At 45.0% G+C, this 12,840-nt stretch overlaps 1 protein-coding gene across 2 annotated transcripts in view; it reads left to right on the top strand.

The window, feature by feature from the left end:
- Window positions 1–11,154, top strand: part of PPAN (peter pan homolog) — a 61,062-nt gene extending 49,908 nt beyond the window's left edge. For both annotated transcript variants that reach the window (XM_069604051.1, XM_069604049.1), the window contains 3 exons: window positions 2,704–2,833; window positions 7,697–7,857; window positions 9,474–11,154. In XM_069604051.1, coding sequence (XP_069460152.1) covers window positions 2,704–2,833; window positions 7,697–7,857; window positions 9,474–10,129 — 947 coding nt within the window. In that variant the 3' untranslated portion in view covers window positions 10,130–11,154. The remainder of the gene's footprint in view (window positions 1–2,703; window positions 2,834–7,696; window positions 7,858–9,473) is intronic.
- Window positions 11,155–12,840: the final 1,686 nt, after the last annotated feature.

The raw sequence follows: 12,840 nt of genomic DNA, 5'->3' as shown, positions 1-12,840 counted from the left end.
AAAGTAGCAGGCCTCCAAATTAAAATTAACAAAGATTCCCTAACCAAATTGACGAACTCCTAACACTGCCCCTAGGCCCACACCCCAACACTCCAGGCTCAACAACCCTCTTATCCGCTTCCTTAAACCATCAAATTGCAAGGGTGACCCCTGCCCTTCACAAATCATCAAAGATGCGGCTAGGGACCTCTCTCCATTCATTACCAAACTCATTAATGCTTCCTTCTGCTCAGGTACCATCCCTAGCAACCTTAAAGTCCTGGATCCTCCCCCTTCTCAAAAAACCCTCTTGATCCCTCCATAACCTACAACTACAGGCCTATTACCACTGTGCCTTTCTTGCTCAAAATTCTAGACAAGACAGCATACCTACAGATACAAAAATACCTTTAACAAAACCATCTCCTGGGCATCCGGCAATCAGGCTTTAGACCCCAACATGGGACAGAAACGGCCCTTATCGATCTGAAGGCTCAAATTGACACCGAGATAATGGGAAAACTGCCTTACTTCTCCTCGTAGACCTCTCGGCAGCATTTGATCTTGTAGATCATAAAACTCTATGTAACCATCTGGACTCAGCTGCCCACTTCTCCCACGAAGCTATCGGCTCGATCGAGTCTTTCCTAAGCAATAGACCTATGCGTGTCTTCTCCACCTCTGCCGCCGCACACCCTATCCCAATCACTTGTGGAGTCCCTCAGGGATCTTGCGTCTCCCCCACACTGTACAATGTGTTCACGAAGCCCCTGTTTGATCTTGATGACCTGGGTATCGCCTACACTAACTATGCTGATGATACCCAGATCCTCATCCCGTTGACGGGAGATTATAACCATCATTTGGCCTTGGTGAACAAGGTGTACCTCATCATCCAGGCATGGATGGCCTCTCATAGTTTATGCCTGAATGATGACAAGACTGAACTCATCCTTGTTTCCTCTCCCAACATCACCAAACTGGACCACAAATACACTAGCTTCATCATTGACGGGAACCCAATCACGGTACCCAAAGAAGTGAAAACTTTAGGAATATACATTGATTCCTCCCTCTCCTTCCACAAACAGGTCAGCTCTATGGCATCCTCCACGGCTTACACCTGTAAGTTAATAAGAGTAGCCAAACCATTCCTATCCTCACAGAGCTGCATCACTCTAGCCAGAGCCCGCGTACTATCAAAATTGGACTACTGTAACGCCCTCTACATAGGAGCCAACAAACAGGTCACCAACAAAATCCAGACGTTGCAAAACAATGCTCAGAGCAGCGCTCAGCTTCTCTAAGAGAACACACTTCCAATATCAGGAGAACTCATAACTGGCTCACCACGACAAACAAAATCCTGCTAAAAGTAGCCTCCTTAACCCATAAATACCTCATGCTGCCCCTGCTACCAAATCGACAGAATACATAGATACACACCTAACAGACCCAGCAGAACCTCAAATGCAATTCTGCTCATAGTTCCTAGGTTCAAACGAACCAAAATGGGCGGCAACAGTTCATGTGAAAGCAGCCCAACATTGGAACTTCCTACCGCCCTCAATGATTTCTCAATCCTATACCCACTTCAGACATAACTACATCCAGTGGTTAAAACACGACTGCTAATTGATTGCCTAACCTATCATGCTACTGTATACCATGTAAATATGTATATTCTTAAACTGCATATCACTGCCTCTGTGCCTTAACCTATGTACTCACTGTAAATACTGTACAGCACTGTGACTAAGCTGAGAATATTCTTGTCTGCTCCTGCGCCCTCCTACCCTTGGGTCCGGCGCGCAATATAAGTGAATAAACTGGTTTTAATTAACTCTATTGCTGGGATAAGACTACCTACATCCCTCTGGGAGAATCTAACTGTTTACTACTTGCAAAGTATGTTCTGATCCGACTAACGTTTCCCTCCTTAAAACTCCATATTGTAATGGTGATCACAAGTGCTAATACTGACGTCAATTGACATCATTCAGTGTGCTGGAATATGTAGTTTACTTGCCTAGTTTATTGATTTTGTTTCACTGAATCCTAACTTTGGGCTTAATGTTAATATTGCTGCTTTTTAAAGATCGTCTAATTATCCTTTTGTATATAAAAATACATATTTACACTATCTTGGTGTGTAGTGTTTACTTGGATACCTGTATTACTAATTTCATTGTACAGCTCTATGGCGCACATTACCCCTCTTAAGATGAGCCTGACTGCGCATTCACTGTTCCAACATGTGTAGTACAGGCCTATATTAAAATGTGGGTTACCTAATACCAAGAGATGTCTTGTAAAGTCCCACACCAGTTGGACTCTACAAATTCTTACCCAACAATGGGCAAATGATTTACTTTTGGCCCTAGTTTGAATTGAGGTTATGGAAGGCTGTCGCAAGAGCAGAAGTTTGACTTCTGTTTTGCTCGTAAATTGTGACAGGTTATAGTCAAACGGAGATTGATAATTGATATTCCGCTTGATCTGAACACCCCTACAATGGCTCACTTCACAGGAGCAGTATCCTGTCAATATTAATTTAATGTTCAACTACTGAAATTGACCTGTCTCATCTAGATAACTGATCACTCGTTCACCGTGTGAAGTCAGTTTTCTCAAATGCGCTGAGGTCGTTCATGCCACTGTACAGCACATCTGTTATTTGCAAGCTGATTTTTGTAAGTTTTTATCAATTTTGTCTTTGTTCAGTTGAGAAGTCTGAAGAAGAGCTCAAAGCAACCCTGGAGAGGAAGGAGAAAAAACTGAAGATAAAAGCACAGAGGCGTCAAAAGCAGGAGCAGGATATCCAGCAGAAAAAGGAGCAGCGTGATGAGAACAAGTGAGAAGTCTGAGAAGCGTTGAGGGAACCAGTAGACTGGGCCACAAGAAGATAGAAGCACAGGTTTATGGGGAGCAGGGACAAGTTTGATGGGTTTGGGAAGGCAACAAGGTATAGGCTTTAAGCTTTAGAGAAGAGTATTCTAAGATGGCTGCACAACTGTCCAAGTTTTAGAAATACAAATCTATTGGTCATATGTTCTAACCACAAAGCACATAGAGGCCATACAAATGTGGAAAGGGCGCTATATAAATGACGAATACAATTATAACAGTACACTATTTGGAATTCACCTCATTCCAGCATTTGAGTACAAATGGAATTAAAACCAAAACACAACCATAGCTTATCAGCTACACTGGCGGCATTGTAAGTTTCCCAGCTATTTCACCCATTACATTAATTTGAGTACCCACACGCATCTTGGATCCTTTTCGCATTCATGGTGCTTTGACCAAGATGTAGTTCCGTCACAGAGAAAACATTTGTGATAGGTGAGTACCATACAGAATATTCAGGGTGGCCTTTCGTCTGAAGGATGAAACCGGATCTGTATAAGTGAAATCCAGGCCCTTATTACCAATTGCTGCATGAGATCCTCTGTGAGCAGTCTTGTACCACGCCTTGGACCACTTTCATATCCTCCCATCACACAGCATAAAATAGGACCTGATGGCCTTCTTCCATGACACAAGTGTCCTTGGTTTTGCTAATACACAAACTAACTCCCATCAATTTTGTCAATGTCTTGAATTTCTCAGGCAGCAATATATGCCCAATAGACATGGCACCAGAGTCCATGTAAAGGGAATTATAAACAACTCTCCACTTTTCTGATGGACGAAGCCCATCACTGGGGATAACCAGAACATGTGCCTGTAGTCGGCAATGCCATTACCACAAGTGGGGCAGCAGGGAGATGTCAGCTGGGAGAACCGACACCCAATAGGCAATCAGGTCCTTTGAAGGACATTCAGTTGAATGCATTGAGATGTTTTTCACATATATCTGGCCTTATCGAAATCCTTAGATTATTTTCGAACCAAAATTATTTTCCCAGACACTTATCTCGAGTGTCGTGATCGCCACACCCAATTTGTACCAGCGAAGAGCCTCCCATTTATCCTTGACGCCTGTCTCCTGCCTTCTTAGTTTGTATAACAGCAAGTCGGTCAACCTGGACCCTGATCTCCAAACTGACTTGTTCAGTCTCATAAATGTCAGGAATTCTCTTGAATGTAGAATGTATTCCTCAACCACATTAGGGAACTCCAATAACAGTAAATCTCTGAATACATCTCCCAAGGTGGGCACCCCGTAATTTCCCAACGCCCTCATGTGTCTGAGATCTCCCATATCTCTGCCGAAGGTAGCCGTCAAAGCAAGTTTCGGTTAGTACGGGTTTCGTATCCCCATTGTGCAGCGCTATAGTGTGCCACCCAACACCAGAATGACAGCACAGTACCACCCATACTCTATCCGCATATAACAGGATGTATAGCAGCCTGCATCAAGTCTCCAATGTGGCCTCATCAGACAAACCACCAAGAGGTACTGAGCCTGTACCGCCAAATAAATTTAAAACTGTGCTAGTTGAATTCCACCCATTTCATATCTCGGATTGTCTCCAATGCGATTATATTTCTCCCAGAGCCACATAGAAACCTCCTTACCAAGGAATTCAGAGACAAAATGGGATGTTCATGCAGTGATACAAGAGTTGAGGTAAAAACTAACACCTTAACCGCACCTCCCATGGAGGACCGAGGCAGTTTCTTTCAGTCGCCTATAGATTTCACTGCCTGATCCATTTCCTTTACTGTATTAGTCATGTGAATCCTTAATATGACAAATATTTATCCCTATGTATCCCTATCTGCCGTAAGTCCTCTCAACCCTGTGTAGCCAATCTCTCCAACGGAAAAAGATGGACTAGTCAAGATTCATAGTTGTACTTGATGGCTTAGCAAAATTATCAAAAGTCATCAGCTATGGCAAATTATGTATCCTCCACATACATTGAAATCAAATGTCTTGTCCCATCCACCAATATTCCGGCCTCCTCAAACTCTGATAATATTGGTATTGGAACCTCTAGCTTATTTACTAACGGCATTTGGAGATGGGTGGCAAGCCCTGCCTAGTCCTTCTCTCATACCCACAAAACTAAATCGGAAGGTTTTAACCCTAGCCTTAGGCACTGTATATATTAGACACACCCAGCACATAAAGCTCTCACCCACTCCAAATCTACATAGTACTGCATACATCCAGTCCAATGAACTTAATCAAAACGTAGAACTTCAGAATCTCATTAGCCTGGTCCTTTCCATGGTAGCATTCCACCCCTTACTAAAAGATGATCTCGGCCAACCATCCTATCCCCTTGAGAGACGTGGGGGGTAGCTGGCCCATAGTGCCAGAAAAATCTGTCACAGGGACATTGAAGATGAACTCCACCCGAGTTGAAGGTATGTATTAATGCACCACTTATGTGGACATCTGCCGCAGCTCTCTATCCACACACTTTAGAATACGGCTATGACACTATTCGGTCTAGCTGGTCATTTACATTTTGCACTGAAATCTCAGATTTGCCTAAACACAACATCTCTGCCATTAGCATACAGTGAACACCTACGACAAATTTGGTCTAGCTGGGTGCACATCTGGTCTCCTGCGCTAGCGCTCTGTCATGACCCCCTCCCCCCCCCCCCCCTCCCCACAGACACCACCTGTCCCAAGTACGTGACCGCTTTTGGTTGCTTAGTGGAAGCTATCCAGTCCTCTAAAATCCTGAACTTGGCCAACTGCACACCCTTTATTAAAGTCTACTCTTCAAACGTTTTCCCATGCCTGTACTTCGGTTCCCGAGGGCATTAAATCACAAAGCGCATTGAGGCCATACAAATGTGCATATGGCGCTACATAAATTACTACAATGAAATACAAAAGCTCTAACCGCACCTAGCGAAGGCACTGCATAGTGTGCATCATGCAACCCCGCTTTTGCCTCTACCTGTGTTAAAGGGGCCCCCTAACAGTTTATGCTGTTCTGTCTAGGCACATTTTCCAAGCCCCTCCCGTGCTCAAACATTGCCTGAGAGTAATCTGGTTCTTTTCAGTTGAGCCATCCAAATCTGGTGAGCTCTCCAGCTCTAATATCCCATACCGCGAATGTCTGCTGTCCAGGATCTCCTAATCCCACCATCTTAAGTAATTGACCCCCCCCTTACGATCACTTCAACAGCGTCCCTACTAAACTTCCCTCATTTATTAAAAAGAAAATCGCAACCCTGTCCTAATTTCTAAATGTATCATCTGTCGGACTCTGCCCTCTTTTTCCAAGTGGGTACAGATGGGGACGCCTTCAAGACCCAAGTAGCGATCAGCAGCAAATGGTCTAATCGACCTTCCCTTGTATGCTGTGTTCAGGAGTTCCTGTTCATGCTTTGCACCCGTAAACCGGTAATCGATAAGCGTGTGAAGCTTTGAAGCTGAATAGTAAGAATGTTTTTCTGTCAGCATTGTTCACCCTCCAAACATCTAGCAGGTATAATCTTCGAGTACAGTACCAAGTGTCCAAGCTGATGCAGATTGAACCACGTACTATCTGTTCCGTCAATCCTGGGGTCGAAAGTGCAGTTAAAAATTCCCCCTCCCGACTCCCCCTTAACACCCATATCCACAATGCGTTCCACGGTGGCAATCGTCTATACAGAGATGGGCAGAAGCTGGAAGCATCGTGATTGGGGCTAGGGGGTGGCGTATTAATAATACACACCTGTGTTCCTCATACCCATATACCATCACCCTTCTCCATCTGTGTGTACATCCAACATCTTAAAAGGTAGTGAGCCTGCCGCTCATTTTAGGAAAACCCCACTGGCATATGTAGAATTGGCACCATATCCCACTCCACCCCATTGAGCAGCAAGAGTATTCTTCTGCCCATCTTCTGTTAGGCTATTCCCACACAATTCCTGTGCAGGTAAGAACTTGCGCTGTTACTCTTTTATAAAGCAGTTTAGTCCACACCAGTTGGACTCTACAAATTCTTACGAGCGCAGAATGTATTCATGTAGTTGATGTGACTCCATGTTCAAGTCTTATTGAATGCGCTGTTTGTCTCCGCCCAGCAGAAGTAGCAAGTGTATTTGCCCCTTTGCAGTCTTGTCTTTTCCTTCAAACTTTTGCCTCCTCTTACACATGTGCTGTCTATTGGACTTGTGGACCATTTAATCAGCTTTTGTTCGGGCGTGTGGTGGTTAAACTGTACTTTACCGATTGCCAGAGTGGCTTGGGCTTATTGACTGTAGCACTGCCATCAAATGGTGAAAATGATTGCTTTCTGGTGGAGAAGGTGTCTTTCAACCGATTGCCCAAGGCATCCTGTCATTTAACACCAACGAACTGCTTTTAAAATTCAAATACACAATCCTTGGAATTGTACATCTTTTGACAGTGTACGTTTTCGGTAGTCGACAGGCTTGTGACGCGTGCAGGAAATAAGGATTGTGATGCAAGGGGCACACAGCGAAGGACTGAGTGAAGCGAATGGGAGATGTAAAGGAGCAGATGCGAGTAATGCATTTGGAAAGCTAACATTGGGTAGAACGTGTCGAACAGTTTGAGTCCACATTTTCGTGTGAAGGGCTTTGTAGTTAAATGAGGGCCGAATTTGGTTGGTATGTCATCTCACTTGGCCCTTGTCCTCTGATCCTGCATAGTCCTCTTGGGCTAGTTACTCATGTACCCTTTGGAAGCTTAACATTCAGTGCAAGCAGACGTGTGGTAATGTGGTTTTTTTTTTTCCTCACGGATTTAAGCTGCTCCTAAACCTTGTGTTTTGTGCTTGTGTAGAAAGAAAAGTCTAGACGGGATAGCGCGCAAAAAGCAGCAGATGGGCAATGATGACAGTGATGCGGAAGATCCTGGCATGGCAGATGACGAGAAACCCATGGAGGAGGAAGATGACGATGTGGAATATTACAGACAGGAAGTGGGACAGGAGCCTGATGCAGGTAATCAAACAAATATGTTTGGCATTTATATAGCGCTCTATATATTTGTATGACCTCAAAGCGCTGGTAGGTTGAACGCCCTTGGGAACTGCAGTCCAAGTCAGAGAGAAAGTATCGTAGGATGCGTGGGAGCACCAGTGGTGTGAAGCTGATGTAATTGCCTGATGGTAGCTGCATCCTGGCATTGGGGTGGGGGAGTGGAGATGTCAGTTAAATGTGTGTTTTCTGGTGGGTGGACAACCAGACTGGGTTCTGGCTGCATTAGGCCTGTAGGACGCTTATGTGAGCAGCTAGGCATGTTTGTCATGGGATATAGTTGCATTTTATTAGTGATGAGGTGTTCATGGGGTAGTGTTCGTATGTGAACATCTAGGCCGAATTTATCGCGGGGTATAGTTGTAATATAGTTGAGTGATGGTGTATAGTAGAGAGTAAGCATAGTGATATGATGGCTTATCATTAAAGTGCCTGAGACCAGGCAGGTTAACCGGAGGGCAGGGGTACACAGACACCCGGGGCACAAAGGGCCAAACTGTGACATAGGTGGGGGGGTTGACAGGACGTGGGGTGGGGGAGGGGGAGACAGCAGAGGGATAAATGCCAAAATCATGGGGAACAAGAAGCAGGGTTCACAGTGACGCACAGCGACATAATGGGAACAGGAGTGCAGGGTACACAGCGACAGAGGGCTTGACTTACAGTGACAGGTGGGGGGCAGAGGGATACATAGCGACATCATGGGGTACAAAAGGCAGGGTACACAGCGGGCTAGAGGGGAGGGCATTATAGAGGGATACATAGCGACATCACAGGAACTTGTGTTCTGTTCACAATCTCTAAATCTTCATATCAGCGGCCACTTGTCTGGTTGAGGCATTTCTTTATTCAAATGTCATATCGCTTTGCGCTTTCTCTTCAGTCAGCCATGAGCACTGCCAAAGATTTCTCATGTGACATCATGTTTCGAAAAGGTTTGTGCATGCCCCACTTGCATGGTTGCTTCTGCATTGCTCTTCTCTCTCTCTTGCAGTTAGTTTTTTGAAAACAGAACGATCTACTCATGCCTCCTAATCTTGCTGCTGTAATGTTTGTGTAAACCAAGGGCTACTAACGAAGTGCTTTGGTTTCAGTACTTCCATGAGTTGTTGCAAAAGTAAGCTTTAGGTATACTGGAGAGCCAGCAGAAAACCAAATATCTATCCACCCTCAATTTGCCTCGCCACTAGCCATTGGCTAGTGGTGATCTACTCTAGGCGAGTACAAATGGTATGCTGGGTGCCTGTGTAGTGGCTATTCTTTGCTATTAGCCTTCAACTTAAATAAGGTTGTATATTTGGGAATTGCAGATCATTTTTAGTGTAAATTTGAAAACCGTAACTTTTGATAACTTGGCAGCGTGAGGAAGAGTTTTAGACTATCCTTTTATTTGTTTTTCTATTCAGGCCTTTGCGTTTCTAGAAGCTGCATTTTTAACACCTGATTTTTAAAAAAAACAAATTTTCGAACTGTACCACTGCCTTCAGTGCTCCTGAGATGTGGAATTGCTAGGTTTCTGTGAAGTGTAGGTCTGTTATGTAAAGTGTCAACAGTTTATTATTTTTTTTTTACCTTTTTAGATCTATTACTAAAAGGGGGTAAAAGAAAAGGAACCCCTGGCAGATCGCCACTTCCTATTAAGAAGTTTAAGACCAGCAAACGCTGTAGTGATGAAAGCGGCTCAAATTCTAAAGATGGTCAGCAGCAAGATGCGAGTAGAAAAAACAGAACGGCAAGATCAGGTGACAAATTCAGTGATCAGAAAGGTCCTGGTGGGAAGTTTCGTAAGAAGCAAAGAATCCCAGGTGGGAAATTTACTGAACAGAAAGGACTAGGTGGCAAGTATCGTAAATCGCCACGGTCGCCAGATGGAAAATTTAGTGAACAGCCTTCTCCTGGTGGAAAGTTTCATCAACGACAAAGATCCCCTGGAGGGAAATTTGGAGTCCAGCAAAGTTCTCGTGGTGGTAAAGTTAGAGGACATCAGCAGAGTCAGAGTCCAGTTTGGAAAAATCACAGAAGTGTAAAATCTCCAAATGCAAGGAAACAGGAACTGCGAAGGTCTCCGGGTGGGAAATCTAAACTGCAGCAAAGGCTGCCAAGGGATGGTAAAAGAGACCAGAAGTTCAGGAAGCAGAGAATGAGTACGAACTTTGCTGGACAAGGACAAAAAAGGAAACCTGGCTTTAAGAGCAAGCAGGGAGGCCCCAAGCAGAACAGAAAGGCAACATCTTAAATTGTAATGTGCGGACATTATAATGTGACCTGTGTTTTGGCTAACTGAAAATCAGTTTGTGTGTACCAAACATTCTTCATAGCACCACAGAGAAGCATGTTTCAACATGAAATTGAAATCCAGTGAATCAGCGTGGGGCCTGGAATTGTGGAAGAAGTGGGTGGAGCGGGAATTGTTTGACTGTAGCACAATTTGTGTATTTGCACATGTATTATCCTTTCCTTCTACCATTGTTTTTCTGCTTGTTCTGGTTATTTTTCTCATCACCACCCTTTATCACAGGAGGCCCTTACACCAGGTTTGCTGGAATGAGTGAAAGAATCTTGTAACAATGCCATGACAGTGCCTTGTCTTCTTGCACAAACCCAGGTCAACAGATTGTGTATACTTTGCCTCTTGTGAATCTTCCTACAGTATTTTCTGGTTGTTTTGTGTATACTAGTCAGGTGGGTGCGATGAGGTCGGAGGGGAGTAGAACGGGGAGTTACCTGTCTTGGTTCTTGCATGGCCTGTATCCTGCCTTTTCATTTGCACAGAGTGGATATATCCACGTGTCTGATGTAGGTGTCTAGATGGTCTACTTGTCCTATTGTGTAAGGTTTCTCCTGGAATTTGTATTTTTCATCTGAACGATTATTCTGCCCTGCAGAATTTGAAATCTTTGAATTGCCTTTGCTCACAATATCGAAGAATAGGAGTTTCACTTGTGATGGTTTCCTTATGTTCGCAGGATTGTGTTGTAGCTTGGAAGTGATTCAATTTATTGCTGTGCAATTCATTGTGAATGTGGCCCCTATAACATGGAAAGAGTCTCTTTGGAGAAATTTGGAACTGTAGAATGACCACAACGAATGTATCCTGCATTCCTAGGTTTGTACCATTAGGTTTGTGGTACCCTGCATAATGAACTGATGAAAATTGTCACATGCTGGCTTTGTGTGGAGAATGGAGCAGAGGTTTTACCTCATTAATCTGTAACAGATTGCATTGAACTTTGAATTAAAATATTGATCTTCCTTCATAAATATTCATTCAAGAGCTATTTTAACTAATATCTTGGACCCATTGTAAGATCTTCAGGGTTCTTGAATTGGCTGGAGCAAGAGATCCATCTTCACTCGGTTCACTGTACAAAGGGGTTCGTGAAGCAAGGCACCTTAGCGATTGGCCCCTGCTAATCAACTGTCATGCCAGGTGTAAAGAGTCCAGCCTTTTCCAGAAGTTCCAAAACCCTATGGTCTAGAAACCTGGCACGCATGTCTACACAAGTGCTTTGCAAGCTATGCCAAGTAACAAAAGAAGTAAGGAGGGCAATGCTATAGGGCATACGCTACCTACTCCTCTGCAGCCGAATGCACTGACTCTGAACTACAGGTCACCTCCAGGTAAGGACCTCTGGCTAGTGTGGCCTATGGCCCGTGTAGAATGAAGGGGCCAGGGAATGGGACATTTGCTCCCAGGTGAGTGCTTACCCCTTGCTGAAGCGCCCATCTTGCACCTTTTCGCGGTGCCTGAGATCCCCACTGTCCCCATTGAGCCCCGTGCAGGCCTCCCTCAACCCGACCCACTTCCTTGTTTCTCCTGATCCCGCTCTTCCTCTCCATAGGCTGTCCACGGTCCCTGCACCGCGTGTGATTGGTGCCGAGGAGCCAACCACCAGGCCTACCGGACAGCACTCAGTTGCAGCATTTGAAAATCCGCTCCCAGGTGAGTGCTTGCCCCCTGCTGAAGTGCCCCAGTGTCCATCTTGCACCTTTTCCTGGTGCCTGAGGTCCCCACAGTCCCCCTTGAACCCCATGCAGGCCTCCCCCTCAACCCGACCCACTTCCTTGTTTCTCCTGATCCCTCCCCATAGGCTGTCCAAGGTCCCTGCACCGTGTGTGATTAGTGCTGAGGAGCCAAACACCAGGCCTACTTCCAGAGTCGCTCCCAACCGGCCCATCGTCCCTGATTGGCCGGGTGCCCGTGGGGTCACGCCATTACAAACCCTCCCAGGGCAGCCCTCTGCCCGTTCAGCCCCTGTGGCTAAGGACCTGAGGCAAAGAACGGTTCCTACAGAGACGGCTCCAGGTCGTATCTGCAGGTATCCGCAGGAGAAGCAAGAGGCCGACAAGGGCGGGGACAGAGGCAACTACCTCTCGCCATACTACCCTACCACTCATCTAATCAAAGCATCACCACTGTAAATTCATTATATCTGCAGTATACTCGTTGGAAACTCTGTCCTATACATGTAAAAGTTGCATTTAGAAATGTACCCAATAGCCTCTGAGAGTTGCATTTAGAAGTGTGTCCAATAGCCTATCTGGAAAATTGAATTTAGAAATGTGCCCAATAGCCTCGCTGTGAAAGCTGCATTTAGAAGTGTGCCCAATAGCATCAGTGAAAGCTGCATTTAGAAGTATATCCAATAGACACTCTGGAAAGTTGCATTTAGAAGTTCACCCAGTAGCCTCTGTGGAAAATTGAATTTAGAAGTGGCTCATTGAAGGAACATGTAACCCATCATATCACACCACCACGCTTACTCTCTCCTTTACATCACCACTCAACTAGAACACAGAGATACTACAACACCATTCGGTATAACTGTTCCCATACCAACATCTGCCGCTTACTCCACATCATTCTATGTAAACGCTGCTGGTTTCACACCCCCAGCCAGGTGTTTTCCTCAGGCCTAACGCAGCCAAATCCGTTCTGGGTAAATC

The sequence above is a fragment of the Ambystoma mexicanum genome, chromosome 3q (assembly GCF_040938575.1).
Source record: "Ambystoma mexicanum isolate Mex_15411 chromosome 3q, UKY_AmexF1_1, whole genome shotgun sequence".
NCBI classification, from domain to species: Eukaryota; Metazoa; Chordata; class Amphibia; order Caudata; family Ambystomatidae; genus Ambystoma; species Ambystoma mexicanum.
Note: the sequence above shows the minus strand (reverse complement) of the source record. Positions and strands in the feature narration are given on the sequence as shown.